General features: G+C 39.7%; 1 protein-coding gene across 1 annotated transcript in view; it reads left to right on the forward strand.

Annotated features, from left to right (window-relative positions):
• Window positions 1-17,834, forward strand: part of top2b (DNA topoisomerase II beta) — a 124,187-nt gene extending 106,353 nt beyond the window's left edge. Inside the window, exons 31-36 of the mRNA XM_061982366.2 lie at window positions 3,160-3,370; window positions 5,026-5,105; window positions 9,493-9,582; window positions 14,688-14,810; window positions 14,882-14,976; window positions 16,753-17,834. Coding sequence (XP_061838350.1) covers window positions 3,160-3,370; window positions 5,026-5,105; window positions 9,493-9,582; window positions 14,688-14,810; window positions 14,882-14,976; window positions 16,753-16,920 — 767 coding nt within the window. The 3' untranslated portion in view covers window positions 16,921-17,834. The remainder of the gene's footprint in view (window positions 1-3,159; window positions 3,371-5,025; window positions 5,106-9,492; window positions 9,583-14,687; window positions 14,811-14,881; window positions 14,977-16,752) is intronic.
• Window positions 17,835-27,356: the final 9,522 nt, after the last annotated feature.

The following is a 27,356-nucleotide window of genomic DNA, read 5'->3' on the forward strand; positions in this document are numbered from 1 at the left end:
ACATATAGTTAATATTGTTAACAAGTTAAAGGTGTTTAATGATAATACAAGCATGTTTAACACATAGTTCATATTGTTAACAAGTTAAAGGTGTTTAATGATAATGCAAGCATGTTTAACACATATAGTTAATATTGTTAAAAAATTAAAGGTGTTTAATGATAATACAAGAATGTTTAATACATATAGTTAATATTGTTAACAACTTAAAGTTGTTTAAAGATAATACAAGCATGTTTAACACATAGTTAATATTGTTAATAAGTTAAAGGTGTTTAAAGATAATGCAAGCATGTTTAACACATATAGTTAATATTGTTAAAAAATTAAAGGTGTTTAAATCAAATCAAATCAAATCAACTTTATTTATAAAGCACATTTAAAATTTGCCACAGGGGTAGCCAAAGTGCTGTACAATGAACAGGTTAAAAGATAAAACGAGTACCGAGCAAACACAACACAACACAAACAGAACACGATAAAAAATAAATAATTAAAATAAAATAAATAAAAACATAAAAACAGGTTCACAGCAGGTGTATTATGGGGCGCCATTGCAGGATGGATATCACTCAGTGTTAAAAGCCATGGAATAAAAGTATGTTTTTAAGAGAGGTTTAAAAACAGGAAGAGAGGAGGCTTGTCTAACACTCAGGGGTAGGTCGTTCCAGAGCTTGGGAGCAGCAACGGCGAAAGCTCTGTCACCTCTAAGCTTCAGCCTTGTGTCAGGGACCGTCAACAGCAGCTGATCGGCTGATCTTAAGGATCGGGTGGGGGCAGTAAGGCTGAAGGAGGTCGGAGAGATAGGTTGGCGCGAGGTTGTTTAGACATTTAAAAACAAATAAAAGGAGTTTAAAATGTATTCGGTAACGCACAGTTTAATGATAATACAAGCTTGTTTAATACATATAGTTAATATTGTTAACAAGTTAAAGATGTTTAATGATAATACAAGCATGTTTAACACATATAGTTAATATTGTTAAAAAATTAAAGGTGTTTAATGATAATACAAGAATGTTTAATACATATAGTTAATATTGTTAACAGCTTAAAGGTGTTTAAAGATAATACAAGCATGTTTAACACATATAGTTAATATTGTTAATAAATTAAAGGTGTTTAAAGATAATACAAGCATGTTTAACACATATAGATTCCTTTCTTTCATGAAGACAAGAATATAAGTTGGTGTATTACTTGATTCTGATGACTTGCATTGATAGGAATCAGACAGTGGTGCTGATAATGTCCGCATTTTCGAATGGAGGAGAAAAAAAGTCCTCCTTTCTGTCCAATACCACATGAAAGTGGTTGGTTTTTGGCATCTTATTTGTCCAGCTTCCGTACTCCTTTGTATGCACTTTACAAGAAATACATTGTCGGCAAACTCCGTAGCTTGCTAGCTTGTGCACGCCAGCTTTCTGAGACTCTTATTTTGTTAGCGCAACTGTGCAACTGTGCAGTCGGTCTTTGGAGTTTTGACGACAGGTACGGCGCCAGTCTGTTGAAATAAAGTGTTTCTCGCCTTCCAGTCGGTGATTTTAATGAGCTGGCAGCAGCCAGCGTCATCTCAGAAGACCCTCGGGTGCCGTGAATGTCAATCAAGTGACGAAAGTGACGTCATAGTGAAGATTTATGATCACTCATTTTTAGGACTATTTTTTTAATGCCTGGCTGGTGATCGACTGACACACCCTCCGAGATCGACCGGTAGATCGCGATCGACGTAATGAGCACCCCTGATGTAGACCACTGTTTAAAAATAATGTTAAAATGTAATATAACGTCACAACCCTAATAATCTAGACCGGTAATATGTAGTCAATGCACACCACTTCTAAATCACAACAATATTCATGGAGTATTAGTACCGTATTTTCCGCACCATAAGGCGCCCTGGGTTATAAGCCGCGCCTTCAATGAACGGCATATTTCAAAACTTTGTCCACCAATAAGCCGCCCCATGTTGTAAGCCGCATCTAACTGCGCTAAAGGAATGTCAAAAAAACAGTCAGATAGGTCAGTCAAACTTTAATAATATATTAAAAACCAGCGTTCTAACAACTCTGTTCACTCCCAAAATGTACGCAAATGTGCAATCACAAACATACGTATATCAACATGGACAGAGCTGCGTGAAAAAAGCCACCCGGCCTCTTCGCGTAAACTTAAACTTACCTTAACCACTCGCTCATCTTTTCTTCATCCATCCCTTCGAGTTAGCTTTTATGATGACGCCGGCTGGAAAGGTCTCTTTTGGCAAGGTCTTTCTTTTGAATATCACCATGGGTGGAAGTTTCTGGCCATTAGCATGGCAAGCTAGAACCACAGTGAAGGATGACTTCTCATTCCCTGTGGTGCGAATATTCACCGTACGTGCTCCCGTTGTATCCACAGTGCGGTTCACAGGAATATCAGTTGCTGTGAAATAGTAATCCGTGTGCGGATGGAGAGATTGCGTCTTTTCATGAACCGGATCCCGGTCGCTTAGTAGGAGCCATTTTGTGGTCTTTACAGATGTAAACACACAAAGGAAATGAAACGTACGGTGATATCCGCGCGCTTCTTCTTCTTCTACGCGGGCGGGTGGTTGCTTACAGTAGAAGAAGAAGCGCTTCCTGTTCTATGGGGGCGGGTGCTTACCTTGGCGGTTGCTTGCGTAGAAGAAGAAGCGCTTCCTGTTCTACCGGGAAAAAAGATGGCGGCTGTTTACCGAAGTTGCGAGATCGAAACTTTATGAAAATGAATCGTAATATTAATCCATATATAAAGCGCACCGGGTTAAAAGCCGCACTGTCAGCTTTTGAGTAAATTTGTGGTTTTTAGGTGCGGCTAATAGTGCGGAAAATACGGTAGTTGTTGTTGTAGACCACTGTTTAAAAGTAATGTTAAAATGTAATAAATCATCATACCCCTAATAATCTAGAAAGGTAATATGTAATCAATGCACACCACTTCTAAATCACAACAATATTCATAAAGTATTAGTAGTTGTAGATGTAGTTGTTGACGTAGACCACTGTTTAAAAGTAATGTTAAAATGTAATATAACGTCACAACACTAATAATCTAGAAAGGTAATATGTAGTCAATGCACACCACTTCTAAATCACAACAATAATTATTGACTTTGATCCATGTTCTGCTTTCCTTTAGCATCCAAGCCAAAATACACGTTTGACTTCTCGGAGGAGGAAGATGAGGGCGAGGAAAATGGAGATGACGACAACGATGACGCGGCCCTTTCTCCCGCAAGGGCGTTGAAAGATGAGTCGGCTGCGTGTGAAACCAAGGAAAGCTACAGTGACCAGAATGAGGATTCTGATTGCAACAAAGACTCTTACACTGCCCCCGAGCAGAAGACAAAGTAAGACATTTATGCAGTTCATACAATTTCACGTATTTGACTTTTCTAACTGATCGCGATCGACTTTATTCAAAAAGTTGTTTATAGCATTCAATACCAGAAATGTAATGATTTGTAACAATAGCAGCAAAGTCACATTTAATAATACCGTATTTTCCGCACCATAAGGCGCCCTGGGTTATAAGCCGCGCCTTCAATGAACGGCATATTTCAAAACTTTGTCCACCTATAAGCCGCCCCGTGTTATAAGCCGCATCTAACTGCGCTAAAGGAATGTCAAAAAAACAGTCAGATAGGTCAGTCAAACTTTAATAATATATTAAAAACCAGCGTGATGTGGGCGCGCACGGAGTCGTATATCAACATGGACGGAGCTGCGTGAAAAAAGCCACCCGGCCTCTTCGCGTAAACTTACCTTAACCACTCGCTCATCTTTTCTTCATCCATCCATCCCTTCGAGTTAGCTTTTATGATGACGCCGGCTGGAAAGGTCTCTTTTGGCAAGGTCTTCCTTTTGAATATCACCATGGGTGGAAGTTTCTGGCCATTAGCATGGCAAGCTAGAACCACAGTGAAGGATGACTTCTCATTCCCTGTGGTGCGAATATTCACCGTACGTGCTCCCGTTGTATCCACAGTGCGGTTCACAGGAATATCAAAAGTCAGTGGAACCTCGTCCATGTTGATAATGTTCTCTGGCCGGATCTTTTTTTCAGCTATCTTGTTTTTACAATATGCACGGAAAGTAGCCAGCTTTTCTTGAAAGTCTTTAGGCAGTTGCTGTGAAATAGTAATCCGTGTGCGGATGGAGAGATTGCGTCTTTTCATGAACCGGAAACATGTCGCTTAGCAGGAGCCATTTTGTGGTCTTTACAGATGTAAACACACAAAGGAAATGAAACGTAATATCCGCGCGCTTCTTCTTCTTCTACGCGGGCGGGTGGTTGCTTACAGTAGAAGAAGAAGCGCTTCCTCTTCTATGGGGGCGGGTGCTTACCTTGGCGGTTGCTTGCGTAGAAGAAGAAGCACTTTCTCTTCTACGGGGAAAAAAGATGGCGGCTGTTTACCGTAGTTGCGAGACCGAAACTTTATGAAAATGAATCTTAATATTAATCCATATATAAAGCGCACCGGGTTATAAGCCGCAATGTCAGCTTTTGAGTAAATTTGTGGTTTTTAGGTGCGGCTAATAGTGCGGAAAATACGGTATATGCTTTATAAAAATGTTTTATTGTGTTTAGTGAAGTGAATTATATTTTTCTGGAGTGACTCAAAGCACTTCACATTGAGAAAGCCATTAGCTCCATGTATGCCAATGAAGGTGCCACTGAGAGCAGGGTAGGTGAAGTGTCTTGCCTAAGGACACAATGGTAGTGACTAGGATGGCAGAAGCTGGATTTGAACCAGGAACCCTCAAGTTTCTGGTCGGCTGCTCTACCATGTGATCCACGCCACCCCTTTAGTCACTTGCTATAAGATATTTGAGCTTGTATATATTATTGTCAAAGTATCAGATCGGGATGGGAGTGTAGGTCAAAAATGTTGATGGTGACATCCCTATGGTCAATATTTAAACATGTTTCTTTCTCCATGGCCTTACTGTTTTTGATAGAAATTGAGTACTCACAAACTATCACAAATGTCATGTTTTCAAGGTCTCAGTCGGGGGAAAATAAGAAGACAAGCAGCACCTTCTCCTCCAAATGTGTCCTCTCTGAAGACAGCAATGACAGTGGTGAGTGCAAACTTTCTAACTTACTCTGTTTTACAAATATTCATACATTACAATTCATCAAAAAGAATATACAGAGGTACCTCAACTTAGCTGATTTTGGAGATACGAGGGGTCTCTTTTTGTTGTGCTTTAACCCTTGGGTCAGGGGTCCCCAAACTACGCCAGAACCGCGGGAAGTCCCAAGTTTAAAAAATAAATAAATTAAAAATATATTTTTTTAATTAGTATTTTTTATACATACATATATATCCATCCATCCATCCATCCATCCATTTTCTACTGCTTATTCCCTTTTGGGGTCGCGGGGGGCGCTGGAGCCTATCTCAGCTACAATATATATATATATATATATATACACATTATATATATATACAGTGGGGCAAAAAGTATTTAGTCAGCCACCGATTGTGCAAGTTCTCCCACTTAAAATGATGACAGAGGTCTGTAATTTTCATCATAGGTACACTTCAACTGTGAGAGACAGAATGTGAAAAAAAATCCAGGAATTCACATTGTAGGAATTTTAAAGAATTTATTTGTAAATTATGGTGGAAAATAAGTATTTGGTCACTTCAAACAAGGAAGATCTCTAGCTCTCACAGACCTGTAACTTCTTCTTTAAGAAGCTCTTCTGTCCTCCACTCGTTACCTGTATTAATGGCACCTGTTTGAACTCGTTATCTGTATAAAAGACACCTGTCCACAGCCTCAAACAGTCAGACTCCAAACCCCACTATGGCCAAGACCAAAGAGCTGTCGAAGGACACCAGGAAAAGAATTGTAGACCTGCACCAGACTGTGAAGAGTGAATCTACAATAGGCAAACAGCTTGGTGTGAAAAAATCAACTGTGGGAGCAATTATCAGAAAATGGAAGACATACAAGACCACTGATAATCTCCCGCGATCTGGGGCTCCACGCAAGATCTCATCCCGTGGGGTCAAAATGATCATGAGAACGATTAGCAAAAATCCCAGAACCACACGGGTGGACCTGGTGAATGACCTGCAGAGAACTGGGACCAAAGTAACAAAGGTTACCATCAGTAACACACTACGCCGACAGGGAATCAAATCCTGCAGTGCCAGACGTGTCCCCCTGCTTAAGCCAGTGCATGTCCAGGCCCGTCTGAAGTTTGCCAGATGATACAGCAGAGGATTGGGAGAATGTCATGTGGTCAGATGAAACCAAAATAGAACTTTTTGGTATAAACTCAACTTGTCGTGTTTGGAGGAAGAAGAATACTGAGTTGCATCCCAAGAACACCATACCTACTGTGAAGCATGGGGGTGGAAACATCATGCTTTGGGGCTGTTTTTCTGCTAAGGGGACAGGCCGACTGATCCGTGTTTAGGAAAGAATGAATGGGGCCATGTATCGTGAGATTTTGAGCCAAAACCTCTTTCCATCAGTGAGAGCTTTGAAGATGAAACGTGGGTGGGTATTCCAGCATGACAATGATCCCAAACACACCGCCCGGGCAACAAAGGAGTGGCTCCGTAAGAAGCATTTGAAAGTCCTGGAGTGGCCTAGCCAGTCTCCAGACCTCAACCCCATAGAAAATCTGTGGAGGGAGTTGAAAGTCCGTGTTGCTCGGCGACAGCCCCAAAACATCACTGCTCTCGAGAAGATCTGCATGGAGGAATGGGCCAAAATACCAGCTACTGTGTGTGCAAACCTGGTAAAGACCTATAGTAATCGTTTGACCTCTGTTATTGCCAACAAAGGTTATATTACAAAGTATTGAGATGAATTTTTGTTATTGACCAAATACTTATTTTCCACCATAATTTACAAATAAATTATTTAAAAATCCTACAATGTGAATTCCTGGATTTTTCTTTTCACATTCTGTCTCCCACAGTTGAAGTGTACATATGATGAAAATTACAGACCTCTGTCATCATTTTAAGTGGGAGAACTTGCACAATTGGTGGCTGAATAAATACTTTTTTCATCTCCCTCAGCACACCAGACTGTATCTCACAGCACACTATTGTGCCCCAGGCACAGTGGTTGAAAAACACTGTATTAATTCACTCTTACTGTGAGTGCCAGAAACCACTTTTCTCATGTTGCTTGGCCTGCACAAGAAACTGTTGTTATTGGTTCTCCAGCCTTCCCGGCGAATCTTCACTTCCTACATTTGTCTCCTTTCTGCGTTGTTAAATGTAGTCAATTTTGTTAAATCAGTGGTTCTTAACCTGGGTTCAATGGAACCCTAGGGGGTCGGTGAGTTGGGCTCAGGGGTTCGGTGGAGGTTAAAACACACCCGACTCATCGTGTAAATACAAACTTCTCCCTATCGTTGTATTACGGATACGGCAACAGCAGAAGTCAGACTGATTTGCAGGTGTGTAATTTGTTGTGAGTTTATGCACTGTGTTGGTTTTGTTGTTTGAACAAGGTGATGTTCATGCACGCTTCATTTTGTGCACCAGCAATAAAACATGGTAACACTTTAGTATGGGGAACATATTCACCATTAATTAGTTGCTTATTAACATGCAAATTAGTAACATATTGGCTCTTAACTAGTCATTATTAAGTACTTATTAATGCCTTATTCAGCATGGCCTTATTATAACCCTTTATGTTGCGTTTTGGACCAGTTGTTCCTCCCAGGGAATTCAAGTCGCTCCCAAGCTCTTTACGACACTTAAAGCTGAGTTGAAAAACCACCAGAGACAGAATAGGTATTTTGTAATATATTTGCAAAGCTTTGCATATATATATACATTCAGACCAGTCCAGCATAGAACATTCAATCGCCCCGCTAAGATGGTCTACCCCCCGAAACACCCTCTCCCCTCTTAAGTCCCTGGCAGTCCTGTGTCTCTAGCCAAAACAAATGTCCATTATCTCTCTCTCTCTAACATTCCTCATTCAAGGTTAAGCACACAGTTTTGCAGACAACCAAAAGACCACAATTGGAAGAAACACACTAGCTGTTTTGTAATATGATTATGAAATAAAAAGAAGTAACACTTAAATTCGGATATATGTAAATATCTCCCTCCGACACCCTCAAACCCTAATCCTAACCAAAAAACTCAAAATTAAGTCTTTGTTACCGTATTTTCCGCACCATAAGGCGCCCTGGGTTATAAGCCGCGCCTTCAATGAACGGCATATTTCAAAACTTTGTCCACCTATAAGCCGCCCCGTGTTATAAGCCGCATCTAACTGCGCTAAAGGAATGTCAAAAAAACAGTCAGATAGGTCAGTCAAACTTTAATAATATATTAAAAACCAGCGTGATGTGGGCGCGCACGGAGTCGTATATCAACATGGACGGAGCTGCGTGAAAAAAGCCACCCGGCCTCTTCGCGTAAACTTAAACTTACCTTAACCACTCGCTCATCTTTTCTTCATCCATCCCTTCGAGTTAGCTTTTATGATGACGCCGGCTGGAAAGGTCTCTTTTGGCAAGGTCTTCCTTTTGAATATCACCATGGGTGGAAGTTTCTGGCCATTAGCATGGCAAGCTAGAACCACAGTGAAGGATGACTTCTCATTCCCTGTGGTGCGAATATTCACCGTACGTGCTCCCGTTGTATCCACAGTGCGGTTCACAGGAATATCAAAAGTCAGTGGAACCTCGTCCATGTTGATAATGTTCTCTGGCCGGATCTTTTTTTCAGCTATCTTGTTTTTACAATATGCACGGAAAGTAGCCAGCTTTTCTTGAAAGTCTTTAGGCAGTTGCTGTGAAATAGTAGTCCGTGTGCGGATGGAGAGATTGCGTCTTTTCATGAACCGGATCCCTGTCGCTTAGTAGGAGCCATTTTGTGGTCTTTACAGATGTAAACACACAAAGGAAATGAAACGTAATATCCGCGCGCTTCTTCTTCTTCTACGCGGGCGGGTGGTTGCTTACAGTAGAAGAAGAAGCACTTCCTCTTCTACGGGGAAAAAAGATGGCGGCTGTTTACCGTAGTTGCGAGACCGAAACTTTATGAAAATGAATCTTAATATTAATCCATATATAAAGCGCACCGGGTTATAAGAACATTTGTGGTTTTTAGGTGCGCCTTATAGTGCGGAAAATACGGTACTTAGAATATGTTCCCCATACTAAAGTGTTACCAAAAACATATAACTTTGTCTTGAATTAAAAAAAAACAAAAAAAACATTTTATTTTTAACTAAAGAAGGGTTCGGTGAATGCGCATATGAAACTGGTGGGGTTCGGTACCTCCAACAAGGTTAAGAACCACTGTGTTAAAGGTATGCAATTGTGGCGCATCCCCATGCCGCTCAACAGGGCATGTTTACATGGCAAACACTCTTCATTTAAAAATAATTGCACAATGAGGAGTTGCAGCATCGCTTTCCTGCGGCTTCAAACTGACACCTAACATGCCTTGTGTTTGTTGTGTTGCAGTCATGTCCAAATCCGACAGCGACGCCGAGCCACCTTTCTCCACCTTTTCAAGCAGCTCTGCGTTTGACAGTCCATCACTGGGAAAGAAAGGTAATTATGTGTATGTCCACTAGAGGGCCTCGTGATACTAACAGCCATGGCAGTGAAAGGGAATGTACCGTGTTTTTTGGATTACCGTATTTCCCGCACCATAAGCCGCCCTGGGTTATAAGCCGCACCTTCAATGAACGGCATATTTCAATACTTTGTCCACCTATAAGCCGCCCCGTGTTATAAGCCGCATCTAACTGCGCTAAAGGGAATGTCAAAAAAACAGTCAGATAGGTCAGTCAAACTTTAATAATATATTAAAAACCAGCGTTCTAACAACTCTGTTCACTCCCAAAATGTACGGTAATGTGCAAATGTGCAATCACAAACATAGTAAAATTCAAAATAGTGCAGAGCAATAACATCAATAACTTAATCTTGCTCGAACGTTAATGTCACAACACACAAAATAAACATAACGCTCACTTTCTGAAGTTATTCTTCATTCATAAATCCCTCGAATTCTTCTCCTTCGGTGTCCGAATTAAAAAGTTGGGCGAATACGGGATCCAAAATGGCCGGCTCCGTCTCGTCGAAGTCATCAGAGTCAGTGTCGCTGTTGTTTTTCCAGCAGTTCTGTGAATCCTGCCTTCCGGAAAGCTCGGACCACAGTTGTGACCGAAATATCCGCCCAGGCATTTACGATCCACTGGCAGATGTTGGCGTATGTCGTCCGGCGCTGTCTCCCTGTCTTAGTGAAGGTGTGTTCGCCTTCGGTCATCCATTGTTCCCACGCCGTTCGCAGTCATGCTTTAAATGCCTTGTTGACACCAATATCGAGCGGTTGGAGTTCTTTGGTTAATCCACCCGGAATGACGGCGAGTGTTGTATTTGTGTGCTTCACTTGTTTTTTGACACCATCTGTGATGTGGGCGCGCATGGAGTCGTATATCAACATGGAACACACAAAGGAAATGAAACGTAATACCCGCGCGCTTCTTCTTCTACGGGGGCGGGTGGTTGCTTACCGTAGAAGAAGAAGCGCTTCCTCTTCTACGGGGGCGGGTGCTTACCTTGGCAGTTGCTTACCATAGAAGAAGAAGCGCTTCCTCTTCTACGGGGAAAAAAGATGGCGGCTGTTTACCGTAGTTGCGAGACCGAAACTTTATGAAAATAAATATTTATATTAATCCATATATAAGGCGCACCGGGTTATAAGCCGCACTGTCAGCTTTTGTGAAAATTTTTGGTTTTTAGGTGCGGCTTATAGTGCAGAAAATACGGTATAAGTCGCAGTTTTTTTCATAGTTTGGCCGGGGTTGCGACTTATACTCTGGAGCGACGTATGTGTGAAATTATTAACACATTAGCGTAAAATATCAAATAATATTATTTATCTAATTCACGTAAGAGACTAAGCGTATATCAGCAATCGTCACACACACGTCAACCTCCTCATGCTCTCTCAGGGAGAGCATGTTCCAAATTCCAAGCTGCTGTTTTGAGGCATGTTAAAAAAAATAATGCACTTTGTGACTTCAATAATTGGCACTTTTTTCCATAACTTGAGTTGATTTATTTTGGAAAACCTTGTTACATTGTTTAATGCATCCAGCGGGGCATCACAACCAAAATTAGGCATAATAATGTGTTAATTCCACAACTGTATGTATCGGTTGATATCGGAATCGTAATTAAGAGTTGGACAATATCGGAATATCGGATATCGTCAGCGGTGGGTAGAGTAGCCAGAAATTGTACTCAAGTAAGAGTACTGTTACTTTAGAGATTTATTACTCAAGTAAAAGTAAGGAGTAGTCACCCAAATATTTACTTGAGTAAAAGTAAAAAGTATGTTGTGAAAAAACTACTCAAGTACTGAGTAACTGATGAGTAACATATACACACACACACATATATATATATATATATATATATATATATATATATATATATATATATATATATATATATATATATATATATATATATATACACACACACACACACATATATATACACATATATATATATATACATACATTGATATATACAGTATATAATTTATATTTATTTATTTTGCCGTTTTTGTTTACATGTTAAAGGTGTTTTAATGAATATACATGCATGTTTAACACATATAGATTCCTTTCTTTCATGAAAACAAGAATATAAGTTGGTGTATTACCTGATTCTGATGACTTGCGTTGATTGTAATCAGACAGTAGTGATGATAACGTCCACGTTTTCAAATGGAGGAGAAAAAAAGTTCCTCCTTTCTGTCTAATACCACATGAAAGTGGTTGGTTTTTGGCTTCTTATTCGTCCAGCTTCCATATTCGTTTTTATACACTTTACAAGAAATACATTGGCGGCAAACTCCGTAGCTTGCTAGCTTGTTGGCGCTGGCTTTCGGAGACTCTTATTTTGAAAGCGCAGGCGCGATGGAGCGGCACTTTTATTGTGAAGACAGGAACTGTGCAGTCAGTCTTTAGGCTTTTGACGGGATGTACGGTTGAAACAAAAAAGGGTATTTTTTCCTTCACACTTTTGATTGATTGATTGGAACTTTTATTATTAGATTGCACAGTACAGTATATATTCCGTACAATTGACCACTAAATGGTAACACCCCAATAAGTTTTTCAACTTGTTTAAGTCAGGTCATGTGACCACCTGGCTCTGTTTGATTGGTCCAACTTCACCGGTGACTGCATCTGATTGGTGGAACGGAGTGAACGTCACCAGTGACTGTATTTGTTGAAACACTATGAAGGTCTGTCTGACAGACCAAAACAAACAAAGCGTGCATTAACAGATCGATAAAAATTAGTAGCGAGTAGCGAGCTGAATGTAGATAAAAGTAGCGGAGTAAAAGTAGCGTTTCTTCTCTATAAATATACTCAAGTAAAAGTAAAAGTATGTTGCATTAAAACTACTCTTAGAAGTACAATTTATCCCAAAAGTTACTCAAGTAGATGTAACGGAGTAAATGTAGCGCGTTACTACCCACCTCTGGATATCGTCAAAAAAGCCATTATCAGACATCTCTAGTCAGGTACGGAAATAAACACACAGGTCTGGCTATAACAATAACAAACTGCATGATTCCCTGAAGACCTAATGAAGGTAGACTATGCCGTCCGTGGGTGTTTTAATCGTTCAAATAGAGAGATTGGAAAGAGCTTTCATCGAGTTGGAAATAAGTTGTTCATAAAAAGGTAATCAAGTCGGGGGAAAACGAAAGTGCGTGGAAGGAAATTCCTCCTAAAAATACAACTTTCATCATCTTGGACAATGCAATCGTGTCTGCGGTGATCACTTTGCAAAATGTTTGTTTGAACAGCTTTCTGTGATGCAATCGAGTTTATTCTCCACTATATTAGTAGCGTTTGAGAGCAGAACTAAAAGGAACGTAAAGAAAAGACAACAGATTGCATTAGTTTGTGTTCTTTGATAAATATAACTATGAACACCTGCTTGTACAAACAAACTAACCTCGTGTTATTAAGTCCGAGTAATAAATATTGGGATTGTTGGTCCAATCCACCGTATTTTCCTTGTCCATTTTCACAACAAAAACTAAAAGCTTAGTGCTTTATTCGACACATATGACCACATTATAGTGTCTTTGGTGCTATGTGTTAGCATCAAGAAAATATCCTTCATAGTATTAATAAACGAGATGAATACCGTATTTTCCGCACCATAAGGCGCCCTGGGTTATAAGCCGCGCCTTCAATGAACGGCATATTTCAAAACTTTGTCCACCTATAAGCCGCCCCGTGTTGTAAGCCGCATCTAACTGCACTAAAGGAATGTCAAAAAAACAGTCAGATAGGTCAGTCAAACTTTAATAATATATTAAAAACCAGCGTGATGTGGGCGCGCATGGAGTCGTATATCAACATGGACGGAGCTGCGTGAAAAAAGCCACCCGGCCTCTTCGCGTAAACTTAAACTTACCTTAACCACTCGCTCATCTTTTCTTCATCCATCCCTTCGAGTTAGCTTTTATGATGACGCCGGCTGGAAAGGTCTCTTTTGGCAAGGTCTTCCTTTTGAATATCACCATGGGTGGAAGTTTCTGGCCATTAGCATGGCAAGCTAGAACCACAGTGAAGGATGACTTCTCATTCCCTGTGGTGCGAATATTCACCGTACGTGCTCCCGTTGTATCCACAGTGCGGTTCACAGGAATATCAAAAGTCAGTGGAACCTCGTCCATGTTGATAATGTTCTCTGGCCGGATCTTTTTTTCAGCTATCTTGTTTTTACAATATGCACGGAAAGTAGCCAGCTTTTCTTGAAAGTCTTTAGGCAGTTGCTGTGAAATAGTAATCCGTGTGCGGATGGAGAGATTGCGTCTTTTCATGAACCGGATCCCTGTCGCTTAGTAGGAGCCATTTTGTGGTCTTTACAGATGTAAACACACAAAGGAAATGAAACGTACGGTGATATCCGCGCGCTTCTTCTTCTTCTACGCGGGCGGGTGGTTGCTTACAGTAGAAGAAGAAGCGCTTCCTGTTCTATGGGGGCGGGTGCTTACCTTGGCGGTTGCTTGCGTAGAAGAAGAAGCACTTCCTCTTCTACGGGGAAAAAAGATGGCGGCTGTTTACCGTAGTTACGAGACCGAAACTTTATGAAAATGAATCTGAATATTAATCCATATATAAAGCGCACCGGGTTATAAGGCGCACTGTCAGCTTTTGAGAAAATTTGTGGTTTTTAGGTGCGCCTTATAGTGCGGAAAATACGGTAAATCTTTCTGGATCTTGATATCAGGAGCAAACATTACTGAACAACAGGGACATATAGAGCTCAATAATGAGACAAAATATGAACTTCACACCTTTAAAAACAATCGCAGACATGAATTGGAGATGAGACTAATATTTGTGGCAGGAAATCAACTGCAAACAAACTTACCCTTTTCCTCATTAGTGCCACCATCACACTCGTTATGTTACTTAGTGATGCACCATTAAGTACAACTTTGCCTCACTTGTGCACCCCTTAGCTGTAAATCTTTTCTTTAACTCTTTAAAAGACACAACAAGGTAGAAGAGCAACACACACACACACACATGTACATGAGAAAAGAAGGAACATGACAGAACAATGTGTTGGAAGAGTTATTAGATGTATTATGTCATACTTTGCAGCCAAGAAGTCATGTGATGCAGTTCCGAAAGAGAGGAAGACCCCAACAGCAAAAGCAAAGAAAGCTGTTCAGTCCGTGTGGGACTCGGATTCTGACTCTGGATCCAAGAAAGTAGCTCTTAAAGGTAACAACACATTTGTTCACCACATGTTGGGACTTTGTGGCTCACTGGCTTTACTGATGGTTCATCAACAGGTCCAGGTTCAGGTCGTGGAAGAAAGAGAATGGCCTCTGGTTCTGAGGATGACGAGTATAGTCCTGTGAAGAAAAACACAAAACCAGGAGGAAGGGTTAGTACTCCTTATTGAAAGTAACAATGTTTTGTAAATAAATATATATATATATAGATATATATAGATATATATATATTGTATATGTATTGTATATATATACTGTATGTATATATATATATGTATTTATTTATCATTTATATATATGTATATATATATATATATATTTATATACACATATATATATACATACATATATATGTATGTATATACAAATGTGTGTATATATATATATATGTATGTATATGTATATATATGTGTATATACTATGTGTATGTATGTATGTATGTATATATATATATATATATATATATATATATATATATACATCTGTATGTATATATATATATATATATATGTATGTATATATATATACATATATGTATGTATATATATATATATATATATGTATGTATATATATATATATATGTATGTATATATATATATATATAATATATATAATATATATATACACCGTATTTTTCGGAGTATAGGTTGCATCGGAGTATAAGTCGCACTTATAGTCCGAAAAATACGGTATACACATACATACATATATATATATATATATATATATATATATATATATAGACATATATACATACATGTACATGTATACATATGTACGTATACATACATATATGTGTATATATACATATGTATACATGTAAATATGTATATATATATATATATATGTGTATGTATATATATACATATATATGTATATATACACATATATTTGTATATATATATATGTACTGTATGTATGTATGTATGTATGTATGTATGTATGTATGTATGTATGTATGTATGTATGTACAAGTAATATACATGTACATGTATACATATGTACGTATACATATATGCGTAAATATATATATATATATATATATACATACACGTGTATATATACATGCATGTATACACATACGTATATATTTGTATGGATATACAGTATATATAAGTATGTATATATGTATGTGTATATACACGTGTATATACACATGTACTGTATATATACATATACATATATACATATATATATATATATATATACCGGTATATATATATACACACATGTGTATATATACATGCATGTATACACATACGTGTATGTAAATACATGTATATTCGCAAGTTTATACACGCGTATATATACATACATGTATACACATACATATGTATATACATGTACGTGTGTATACATACGTATGCATACATACACATACCTATGTACACATATGTATGCATTAGTATACATACGTACATGCATGTATACATATGTACGTACGTTTATGGATACATGTGGATGCATACGTACATATGTATGTATGTATGTATGTACATATCTACATATACATACATACGTATACATGTGTATTTAAGTATATGCATATATACATACGTACGTACGTGTAAATATGTATACGCATACATATCTATACGTATGTCTACATACATACATAATACACTTGTGTGTATATATATATATACACACACATGTGTGTATATATACTGTACACATGTATAAACTCGCGAATATACGTATGTATGTACACGCATCTGTATATTTCCGTACATATACATGTATATACATACATTTATACATATGTGTATACATGTAAGTTTAAATATGTTTATATATATATAAAAACATACTTATGTATAGACACATGTATATGTATATACATATGCCAAGTAGGAGAAAATGGATGAAATGAAATCCTTATTTGCCAGTGAATGTAAGAAGTAACGTGAGCATGAATGTTCCACAGAAGAGTCAGAAGCGAGGGTCTGATGATGAGGATGAGAAGAGTGCAATGAAGACATCATCATCATCATCATCATCCCGGGGTGGTCGTGCAAAGAAGGAAGTCAACTACTTTGCTGAGGAGGACAACGAGGACAACAATGATGATGACGATGACGACATGTTTCACTAAAACTATTTTCACCATCTTCACTTTGCTTGTATGCAATTCTTTGACTTTCTTCTTCTTCCCATACATTTTTTTTTACATCTCCTTGTTTCATTTCCTTTTATTAATAGTAATGTGGAATATTTGTCATGTGTAGTCCTTTAACAATGTTTACACTTGCTTTTTTATGCTTATTGAAATTTTCTGTAATGCTCTGAAGCTGCATTTAGTTTAGAGCTCTTCTAATTGTTCAAAGAAAATGTATTTGGAAAGTTCAAAGTAAACAATGAAATGTGCCACCTTTGCCTGTCACTCATCATTTCTGACAGCTTCCTAATAACCAGTGTTGGGACTAACGCCGTTAGGGAGGCGTGTCTGATCATGGCGGAGCTGCAGCTGCAGTCGAGTTTCTTAACATGGAGATATTCTCACTACTTTTCTTTTGTCGAGCACAAAGAAAAGAACATTTTAGTTCAATGTAAGTTGTGTCTTGGATCAAAGATCCCATCTGCTGCCCAAAACAGCAATTCAAATCTGCTGAAACAGCTACAAAAGCAACATGCTTCGACGAAGCTAGTAAAGAGAGACACATACTCCGATGCCACTTCCCCTCCACCACCACCACTTAAGGATTAACTCTGCTCATCATTCAGCACTGAAGGTACACACGCTGTCATTTCTCTTATATGCTGTTTTATTCTAGACTTCTAGAGTGTTTGACTATCACATCACTCTAAATGTATAGACTATAAAGTTCACAAACATAAAGAGGGATGCTAGTGGGCCAGGCCAATCTTTTCTTATCTCTAAACCAAAACTGGGGAAATGCGTAGAGTGTTCTGGGCTTCAGACATGATTTTATTTCAGAATTCCTTGAGAGAATAAATGCCTGGTTAGGCTTTTTGTGTATGTAGTGTGTGCCTTCCTTCCTTTACAGCTATGTTGTTATTATGCTGTTTGTTACTTATGTATGTTATGTTGCAGCTATTTAAAATAGTTTTGTCAGTTTGTTCTGGCCTGAAACAAATCGGCCCTTTGAAACATATCTTTGTCTTTGTGTGTTGTATGTCGACCACATTGCTTAGCAGAGTTCAGTAATACAAATGTATGTCAAGTTGATCAACACATTGTATTATTCTCCAGTTCAATAACAGTACTGAAAGGGGATTAATGGGAGCTTTAAAAAAAAAAAGAAGAAAAAAAGTAACTAAATAGTTACTTTTCACAGTAATGCATTACTTTTTGGTGTAAGTAACTGAGTTACTTTTGAAATAAAGTAGTAACTAACTAGTTACTGGTTTTCAGTAACTAACCCAACACTGCTAATAACACAGCTAGTAGTGGCTACTGTACAATATCACATTTACCTTAACATGTCTGAAAAAAATATATATATACTGTGTATATATATATATATATATATATATATATACTGTGTATATATATATATATATACTGTATACACATACATATATGTATATATATACATACACACACACATATATACATATATGTATGTGTATATATTTGTGTATATATATATATGTGTATATAGATATATATGTATATACATACATATATATACACATACATATATATATATATATGCGCGGTTTGCGGGCACAACCGCGGAGTCCGCGGATTATCCGCTGATCGGGCGGATGAAATTTAAAAAAATTTGATTTTATCGTCGGGTCGGGTCGGGCGGTTGAAAAAATTTTGATTTTAAATAAATTCAGGTGGGTGGCAGTTAAACCAATTGGGAAATATATATACATAGTTAAATGTTGTTACCCACATACGAAAAACGAGCAGGCACCTGCTGCATATGCCACAACAGAAGAAAAAAAAAAAAGAGATGGACACTTTTACGGCCCCCGACGCCTCGCCGGGGTCCCGGACCGAGGCCCCTTCCCCCGAGAGGGCCCCACCGGGAGCCGTAGCTGAGGCGATCCGCGAGAAGGGCCCGACGCACGTCCAGGGTCACCACCGCGCCCACCGCACCGACACCCCGCCTCGTCCGCTTTCGCCGCGGCCGGCGTCACGCGCAGCAGGTAAGCAGCTTACCTGCCCGCCACCCCCGTGGCCGGGGGCTCGTAACAGGGGTCACTCCGCGCGCTCCGCCCGCGCAGCTTACCTGCCCGCCACCCCTGTTGCCGGGGGCGCGTAACAGGGGTCACTCCGCGCGCAGTGCGCTCACGAAAGGGGTGGGGCTCACCCTGGTTGATATAGACAGCAGCTAGGACGGTGGCCATGGAAGTTGGAACCCGCTAAGGAGTGTGTAACAACCCACCTGCCGAATCAACTAGCCCTGAAAATGGATGGCGCTGGAGCGTCGGGCCCATATACCCGGCCGTCGCCGGCAGCGAGACGCGCTTGGAGGTGCGCTCAGCGCGGCTCCCATATGATTGCGCACTGGTGTGCGTCTGGGTCGTGACAGCGTGGCACGCGAATGTCTGTGCTGCATTGGATCAGTCTCCTTTCTTTAACAGGCAAAAGCTTTATAACCTCACTAATGCCTTGCATCGTCTATATTAGATATATAACAACGGGCGGGTGCGGGCGGATGCGGTTCTGATCAAATGTTAGATCGGGTGGATTGCGGATGGTTGACGACTTTCTGATGCGGTTGCGGATGAAATAATTGCCTATCCGCGCATCTCTAATATATATATACATACACATAAATACATACATATATCTACACATACATTTATATATACACATACATATATGTGTATATATATATATATATATATATATATATATGTCTTAATAAGGTTATCCAAAAAATAGTGCTCGATACCGTAGTAGAGCGCAATATATGTATGTGTGGGAAAAAAATCACAAGACTATTTCATCTCTACAGGCCTGTTTTCATGAGGGGGGGTACCCTCAAATCTCCTGATGATTGAGGGTACCCCCCCTCATGAAACAGGCCTGTAGAGATGAAATAGTCTTGTGATTTTTTCCCCACACATACATATATATATATATATATATGTATGTGTATATATGTATGTATATATACATATATATATATATACACATAAATATTATATATATATATATAGATATACACACACATACATTTATATATACACATACATATATGCATATATATACACATATATGTGTGTGTATATATATATCTATATCTATATATACACACTTAATGGTGAAGTTGGACAAGTGTGTGTGTGTGTGTGTGTGTGTGTGTGTGTGTGGTCTAAAGGGAACACATACAAAGAATGATTAGGATACAATCAGGCAATATAATGTGCAATAATATAACAGGATATGTATAATGTTATATGTAATATAATATACTCTACAATGTGTTATAAAACAAAAATACAAACAAATGTACATGGACTATTAAAGCAGGCCATTAGATATGAATGGAGAATAAGCCCAGTTGCTTTAGATGTGGTCTGTGTCGCCCTCTGGTGGTAGGATAGGGTAACTACTGTGTAACAAGAAATATTAACAGGGTGAAAGTTGAGCTGGCGAATTATATCGTCAAGCAGAAACATTGTTGCAAACAAACACTCGGTTAAGGCATTATAGCATTAATAACCATGCTAGATTCGACTTATACTTACATTTTAGTCAGGAACGCACATGATGCTGTTTACACAATCACCCAAGAGCCCATATTACGCAGAAACGCTACAAACAGGAAATTACGTCTCTTAAGAGCACAGGAAATCTAACATCTAGAAACGGCGACAGTCCAGGGGTTAAGACTGCTGACTCTGAATGAAAGTGTTATGTTGGGTGTGTAGTAGTAACCAACACGAACGCGTTACTTTCCAGTCAGCATCTTTATTCAGGTACCTGCATTTTCCTACATTACATTCTTCTTCTCTCCTCACCTCACCGCACCTCCTCCGTCTGACTCACTACGCCATCTAGAGGCTGTACAATGTAACTGAACTCACTATATGGTTAACTCAATGCAGTAGTGAACACAACATCTCCCCCTTTCAATAAAAGTGAATTCCTTCATAACAAAACTTACAATTGCTTTTGAAATTGGATTCAAGTAACACCAGGCTGCCCTTTGTCACCCATTCTGTTCATAACTTTTATGGACAGAATTTCTAGGCGCAGTCAAGGCGTTGAGGGGATCTGGTTTGGTGGCTGCAGGATTAGGTCTCTGCTTTTTCAACATGATGTGGTCCTGATGGCTTCATCCGGCCAGGATCTTCAGCTCTCACTGGATCGGTTCGCAGCCGAGTGTGAAGCGACTGGGATGAGAATCAGCACCTCCAAGTCCGAGTCCATGGTTCTCGCCCGGAAAAGGGTGGAGTGCCATCTCCGGGTTGGGGAGGAGATCTTGCCCCAAGTGGAGGAGTTCAAGTACCTCGGAGTCTTGTTCACGAGTGAGGGAAGAGTGGATCGTGAGATCGACAGGCGGATCGGTGCGGCGTCTTCAGTAATGCGGACGCTGTATCGATCCGTTGTGGTGAAGAAGGAGCTGAGCCGGAAGGCAAAGCTCTCGATTTACCGGTCGATCTACGTTCCCATCCTCACCTATGGTCATGAGCTTTGGGTTATGACCGAAAGGACAAGATCACGGGTACAAGCGGCCCAAATGAGTTTCCTCCGCCGGGTGGCGGGGCTCTCCCTTAGAGATAGGGTGAGAAGCTCTGCCATCCGGGAGGAGCTCAAAGTAAAGCCGCTGCTCCTCCACATGGAGAGGAGCCAGATGAGGTGGTTCGGGCATCTGGTCAGGATGCCACCCGAACGCCTCCCTAGGGAGGTGTTTAGGGCACGTCCGACCGGTAGGAGGCCGCGGGGAAGACCCAGGACACGTTGGGAAGACTATGTCTCCCGGCTGGCCTGGGAACGCCTCGGGATCCCCCGGGAGGAGCTGGACGAAGTGGCTGAGGAGAGGGAAGTCTGGGCTTCCCTGCTTAGGCTGCTGCCCCCGCGACCTGACCTCGGATAAGCGGAAGAAGATGGATGGATGGATGGACCATGCCTATACTATTTTGGAAGTAATAAAATGACAACCAATCAACCATTACAGCAGCATTTAACCGTATGTAAATTTGCATACTAAACATTTTTCATGCATGCATTATTTATTTTCTTTAACAACCAGCAACATGCATGTTTATGCAACTTCTTTAGTACATGACATAGTCCTTAGTCCAGTTAGGCGGTTGCCTACACCTCTCAGGTCTACTGCTCACATTTGTCTCTTGTTTAGGTTCGGTCTGTACAGTGTCATTGTCCATAGTGGTCACTTGTGGTAGTACAGAAAGGTGTGATGTATTCCAAACTCTACCATCATCCAACAGGTAGGTGTATGGGCCTTTCTTCCGCACCACAGTTCTTGGCTTTGTGAACTTTTGTTCTCCTTTCTTTACCTTCCATGGCTTCCGAATCCTGACCTGATCACCAGGGTTGAAGAATGTCTTCTTTGCACTCCTCTTCCTGTCTGTGTACTGTTTTGCGTATTCCTGTATCTTTTTAACTCGTTCACGCACCACATTCTTATTTACGTGGACAGGAGTCACATCCATGATTTGGAGTTTTGTTCTCATTTGTCTTCCATGAAGCAGCTGTGAGGGGCTCACCCCAGTGGTTGAGTGTGGAGTAGCTCTGTAGTCCATAAGAAAGGACCTTGTGTCCCTTGTATAGAAGCAGTCTGCAGGCAGTCTTTGAGCACTCGGTTGAACCTCTCAACTTCTCCATTTGCACGGGGATAATATAGAGATGATTTCAGGTGCACAATTCCTCTTTGTTTTAGGAAATTTTCGAATTCAGCTGATGTGAACTGAGTACCATTGTCACTCACTAACTCTTTTGGATTACCTTCCCGTGAAAAGGTTGCTATGAGGAACTGGATGATTGTTGCAGTATCAATCTGTGCCACAAAAGCTACTTCCCGCCATTTACTGAAGTAGTCCACAAGCGTTACTGGCTTCAAGTTCAACCCCACTCTGGTTGATGGTATTTTGTTCTACCTCATCATACTTTACTGAGTCAGGAGTCCTTGATTACATTTGTGTATGGAACACAATTGTAGAGACAGAAAAACCGAGGATAGTCCAGTGGTTAAGACTGCCGACTCTGAATGAAAGGTACTGGGTTCAAACCCCACTCTGGTTGGTGGTATTTTGTTCTACCTCGTCATAATTTACTGAGTCAGGAGTCCTCGATTCCATTTGTGTATAAAAAAAATGGTATCTCCACAGGACCCAAGGTAGTCCAGTGGTTAAGACTGTTGACTCTGGTTGGAGGTGACATATATTGTTCCATTTAATGTAAAAATAATTATTTAATACACTTTTTTTTTAAATCCAATTACAATTAACCTATTTTATTTGTACCCAGGAAAGCTCATTGGTCAACGCTCTTTATTATTAACTTTATACTCCTATTCCCACCCACCTCAGGAGTTACACTCACTCACACACACTCATTCATTCTCACACACACACACACCTGACCTGAGGTGTCATCATTGACTATTTGACAATTTATTTTTGATTTTTATTATCTTTAGTGTTTACTTATTTTTCAACTATATGTTACTCAAACAACGAGCACATAACATTACTCTGTGTGGGGGAGAAGAAACACCCCACAATGTATGTCGTCTTGACGCCATACAGCCAAATTACTGATTCCATGTCTGGGGTTTGAACTCAGTACCCCTGTTTGGGAGGTAGCAGTCTTAACCATTGAGTTATCCTGGGTCCCGTTAAGGATTGGTTTTCGCTCATATACAAATTAAATCAGTGAACTATAATCGAGGCGAAACAAAAAATAAGATCTTCCAAGTTATGGATTTGAACCCAGTAGTACTGCATGAGAGGCAGCAGTCTTAACAATTGAGCTATCCTGGGTCCCGTTAAGGATTGGTTGCTTTCATACCGAGTCAGCAGTCTTAACCACTAGACCATTCTCGATCTTGCTTAGGTAAGATTGTGTTCTATACACAAATGTAATCAAGGACTCCTGACTCAGTAAAGTATGATGAGATAGAACAAAATACCATCAACCAGAGTGGGGTTTGAACCCAGTACCTTTCATTCAGAGTCAGCAGTCTTAACCACTGGACTATCCTCAGTTTTGCGCAGATACGATTGTGTTCCATACACAAATGTAATTAAGGACTCCTGACTCAGTAAAGTATGACGAGGTAGAACAAATAGATAGCTCAATGGTTAAGACTGCTGCCTCACACACAGTACTACTGGTTTCAAATCCATAACGTGCAAGATCTTGTTTTTTCTTTCGCCTCGATTATTGTTCACTGATTACATTTGTAAATGAGCGAAAACCAAATCTTAACAGTACCCAGGATAGCTCAATGGTTAAGACTGCTGCCTCCTATGCAGAATTACTGAGTTCAAATCCATAACTTAGAACATCTTGTTTTTTCTTTCACCTCGATCATAGTTCACTGATTACATTTGTACATTGGCGAAAAACAAACCTTAACGGGACCCAGGATAGCTCAATGGTTAAGACTGCTGCCTCACACACAGCACTACTGAGTTCAAATCCATAACTCGGAAGATCTTGTTTTTTGTTTCACCTCGATCATAGTTCACTGATTATATTTGTATATGAGCAAAAATCTAACCTTAAAGAGATCCAGGATAGCTCAATGGTTAAGACTGCTGCCTCCCATGCAGTATTACTGGGTTCAAATCCATAACTAGAAAGATCTTGTTTTTTCTTTCGCCTCGATTATTGTTCACTGATTACATTTGTATATGAGCGAAAACCAATCCTTAACGGGACCCGGGCTATCTCAGTGGTTAAGACTTCTGCCTCCCACGCAGTACTACTCGGTTCAAATCCATAACTTGGAATATCGTGTTTTTTGTTTCGCCTCGATCATAGTTCACTGATTACATTTGTATATGAGCAAAAACCAAACCTTAACGGGACCCAGGATAGCTCAATGGTTAAGACTGCTGCCTCCCACAAAGCACTACTGAGTTCAAATCCATAACTCAGAACATCTTGTTTTTTCTTTCACCTCGATCATAGTTCACTGATTAAATTTGTATATGAGCGAAAAACAAACCTTTACACGACCCAGAATAGTTCAATGTTTAAGACTGCTGCCTCACACACAGCACTACTGAGTTCAAATCCATAACTTAGAATATCTTGTTTTTTCTTTCGCCTCGATCGTAGTTCACTGATTACATTTGTATATGAGCGAAAAACAAACCTTAACGGGACCCAGGATAGTTCAATGTTTAAGACTGCTACCTCACACACAGCACTACTGAGTTCAAATCCATAACTCGGAAGATCTTTTTTTTTGTTTCACCTCGATCATAGTTCACTGATTACATTTGTATATGAGCAAAAAACCAACCCTAACGGGATTCGGGAAAGCTCAATGGTTAAGACTCCTGCCTCACACACAGTACTACTGGTTTCAAATCCATAACTTGGAAGATCATCTTTTTTGTTTCGCCTCGATCATAGTTCACTGATTATATTTGTATATGAGGAAAAATCAAATCTTAAAGAGACCCAGGATAGCTCAATGGTTAAGACTGCTGCCTCCCATGCAGTATTACTGGGTTCAAATCCATAACTTGAAAGATCTTGTTTTTTCTTTCTCCTCGATTATAGTTCACTGATTACATTTGTATATGAGCAAAATACAAAACTCAACGGGACCAAGGATAGCTCAATGGTTAAGACTGCTGCCTCCCACAAAGTGCTACTGAGTTCAAATCCATAACTTAGAACATCTTGTTTTTTATTTCGCCTCGATCGTAGTTCACTGATTACATTTGTAAATGAGCGAAAAACAAACCTTAACGGGACCCAGGATAGCTCAATGTTTAAGACTGCTGCCTCACACACAGTACTACTGGTTTCAAATCCATAACTTGGAAGATCATCTTTTTTGTTTCGCCTCGATCATAGTTCACTGATTATATTTGTATATGAGCAAAAATCAAATCTTAAAGAGACCCAGGATAGCTCAATGGTTAAGACTGCTGCTTCCCATGCAGTATTACTGGGTTCAAATCCATAACTTAGAACATCTTGTTTTTTCTTTCACCTCGATCATAGTTCACTGATTACATTTGTATATGAGCGAAAAACAAACCTTAACGGGACCCAGGATAGCTCAATGTTTAAGACTGCTGCCTCACACGCAGTACTACTGAGTTCAAATCCATAACTCGGAAGATCTTGTTTTTTGTTTCACCTGGATCATAGTTCACTGATTACATTTGTATAAGAGCAAAAACCTAATCCTAAAGCGACCCAGGATAGCTCAATGGTTAAGACTGCTGCCTCCTATCCAGTATTACTGGGTTCAAATCCATACCTTAGAACATCTTGTTTTTTCTTTCGCCTCGATCGTAGTTCACTGATTACATTTGTATATGAGCGAAAAACAAACCTCAACGGGACCCAGGATAGCTCAATGTTTAAGACTGCTGCCTCACACACAGCACTACTGAGTTCAAATCCATAACTCGGAAGATCTTGTTTTTTGTTTCACCTCGATCATAGTTCACTGATTATATTTGTATATGAGGAAAATACAAAACTCAACGGGACCCAGGATAGCTCAATGGTTAAGACTGCTGCCTCCCACAAAGTGCTACTGAGTTCAAATCCATAACTTAGAACATCTTGTTTTTTATTTCGCCTCGATCGTAGTTCACTGATTACATTTGTAAATGAGCGAAAAACAAACCTTAACGGGACCCAGGATAGCTCAATGTTTAAGACTGCTGCCTCACACACAGTACTACTGGTTTCAAATCCATAACTTGGAAGATCATCTTTTTTGTTTCGCCTCGATCATAGTTCACTGATTATATTTGTATATGAGCAAAAATCAAATCTTAAAGAGACCCAGGATAGCTCAATGGTTAAGACTGCTGCTTCCCATGCAGTATTACTGGGTTCAAATCCATAACTTAGAACATCTTGTTTTTTCTTTCACCTCGATCATAGTTCACTGATTACATTTGTATATGAGCGAAAAACAAACCTTAACGGGACCCAGGATAGCTCAATGTTTAAGACTGCTGCCTCACACGCAGTACTACTGAGTTCAAATCCATAACTCGGAAGATCTTGTTTTTTGTTTCACCTGGATCATAGTTCACTGATTACATTTGTATAAGAGCAAAAACCTAATCCTAAAGCGACCCAGGATAGCTCAATGGTTAAGACTGCTGCCTCCTATCCTGTATTACTGGGTTCAAATCCATAACTTAGAACATCTTGTTTTTTCTTTCGCCTCGATCATAGTTCACTGATTACATTTGTATATGAGCGAAAAACAAACCTTAACGGGACCCAGGATAGCTCAATGTTTAAGACTGCTACCTCACACACAGCACTACTGAGTTCAAATCCATAACTCGGAAGATCTTGTTTTTTGTTTCACCTCGATCATAGTTCACTGATTATATTTGTATATGAGGAAAAATCAAATC

The sequence above is a fragment of the Nerophis lumbriciformis genome, linkage group LG21 (genome assembly GCF_033978685.3).
Source record: "Nerophis lumbriciformis linkage group LG21, RoL_Nlum_v2.1, whole genome shotgun sequence".
NCBI lineage: Eukaryota > Metazoa > Chordata > Actinopteri > Syngnathiformes > Syngnathidae > Nerophis > Nerophis lumbriciformis.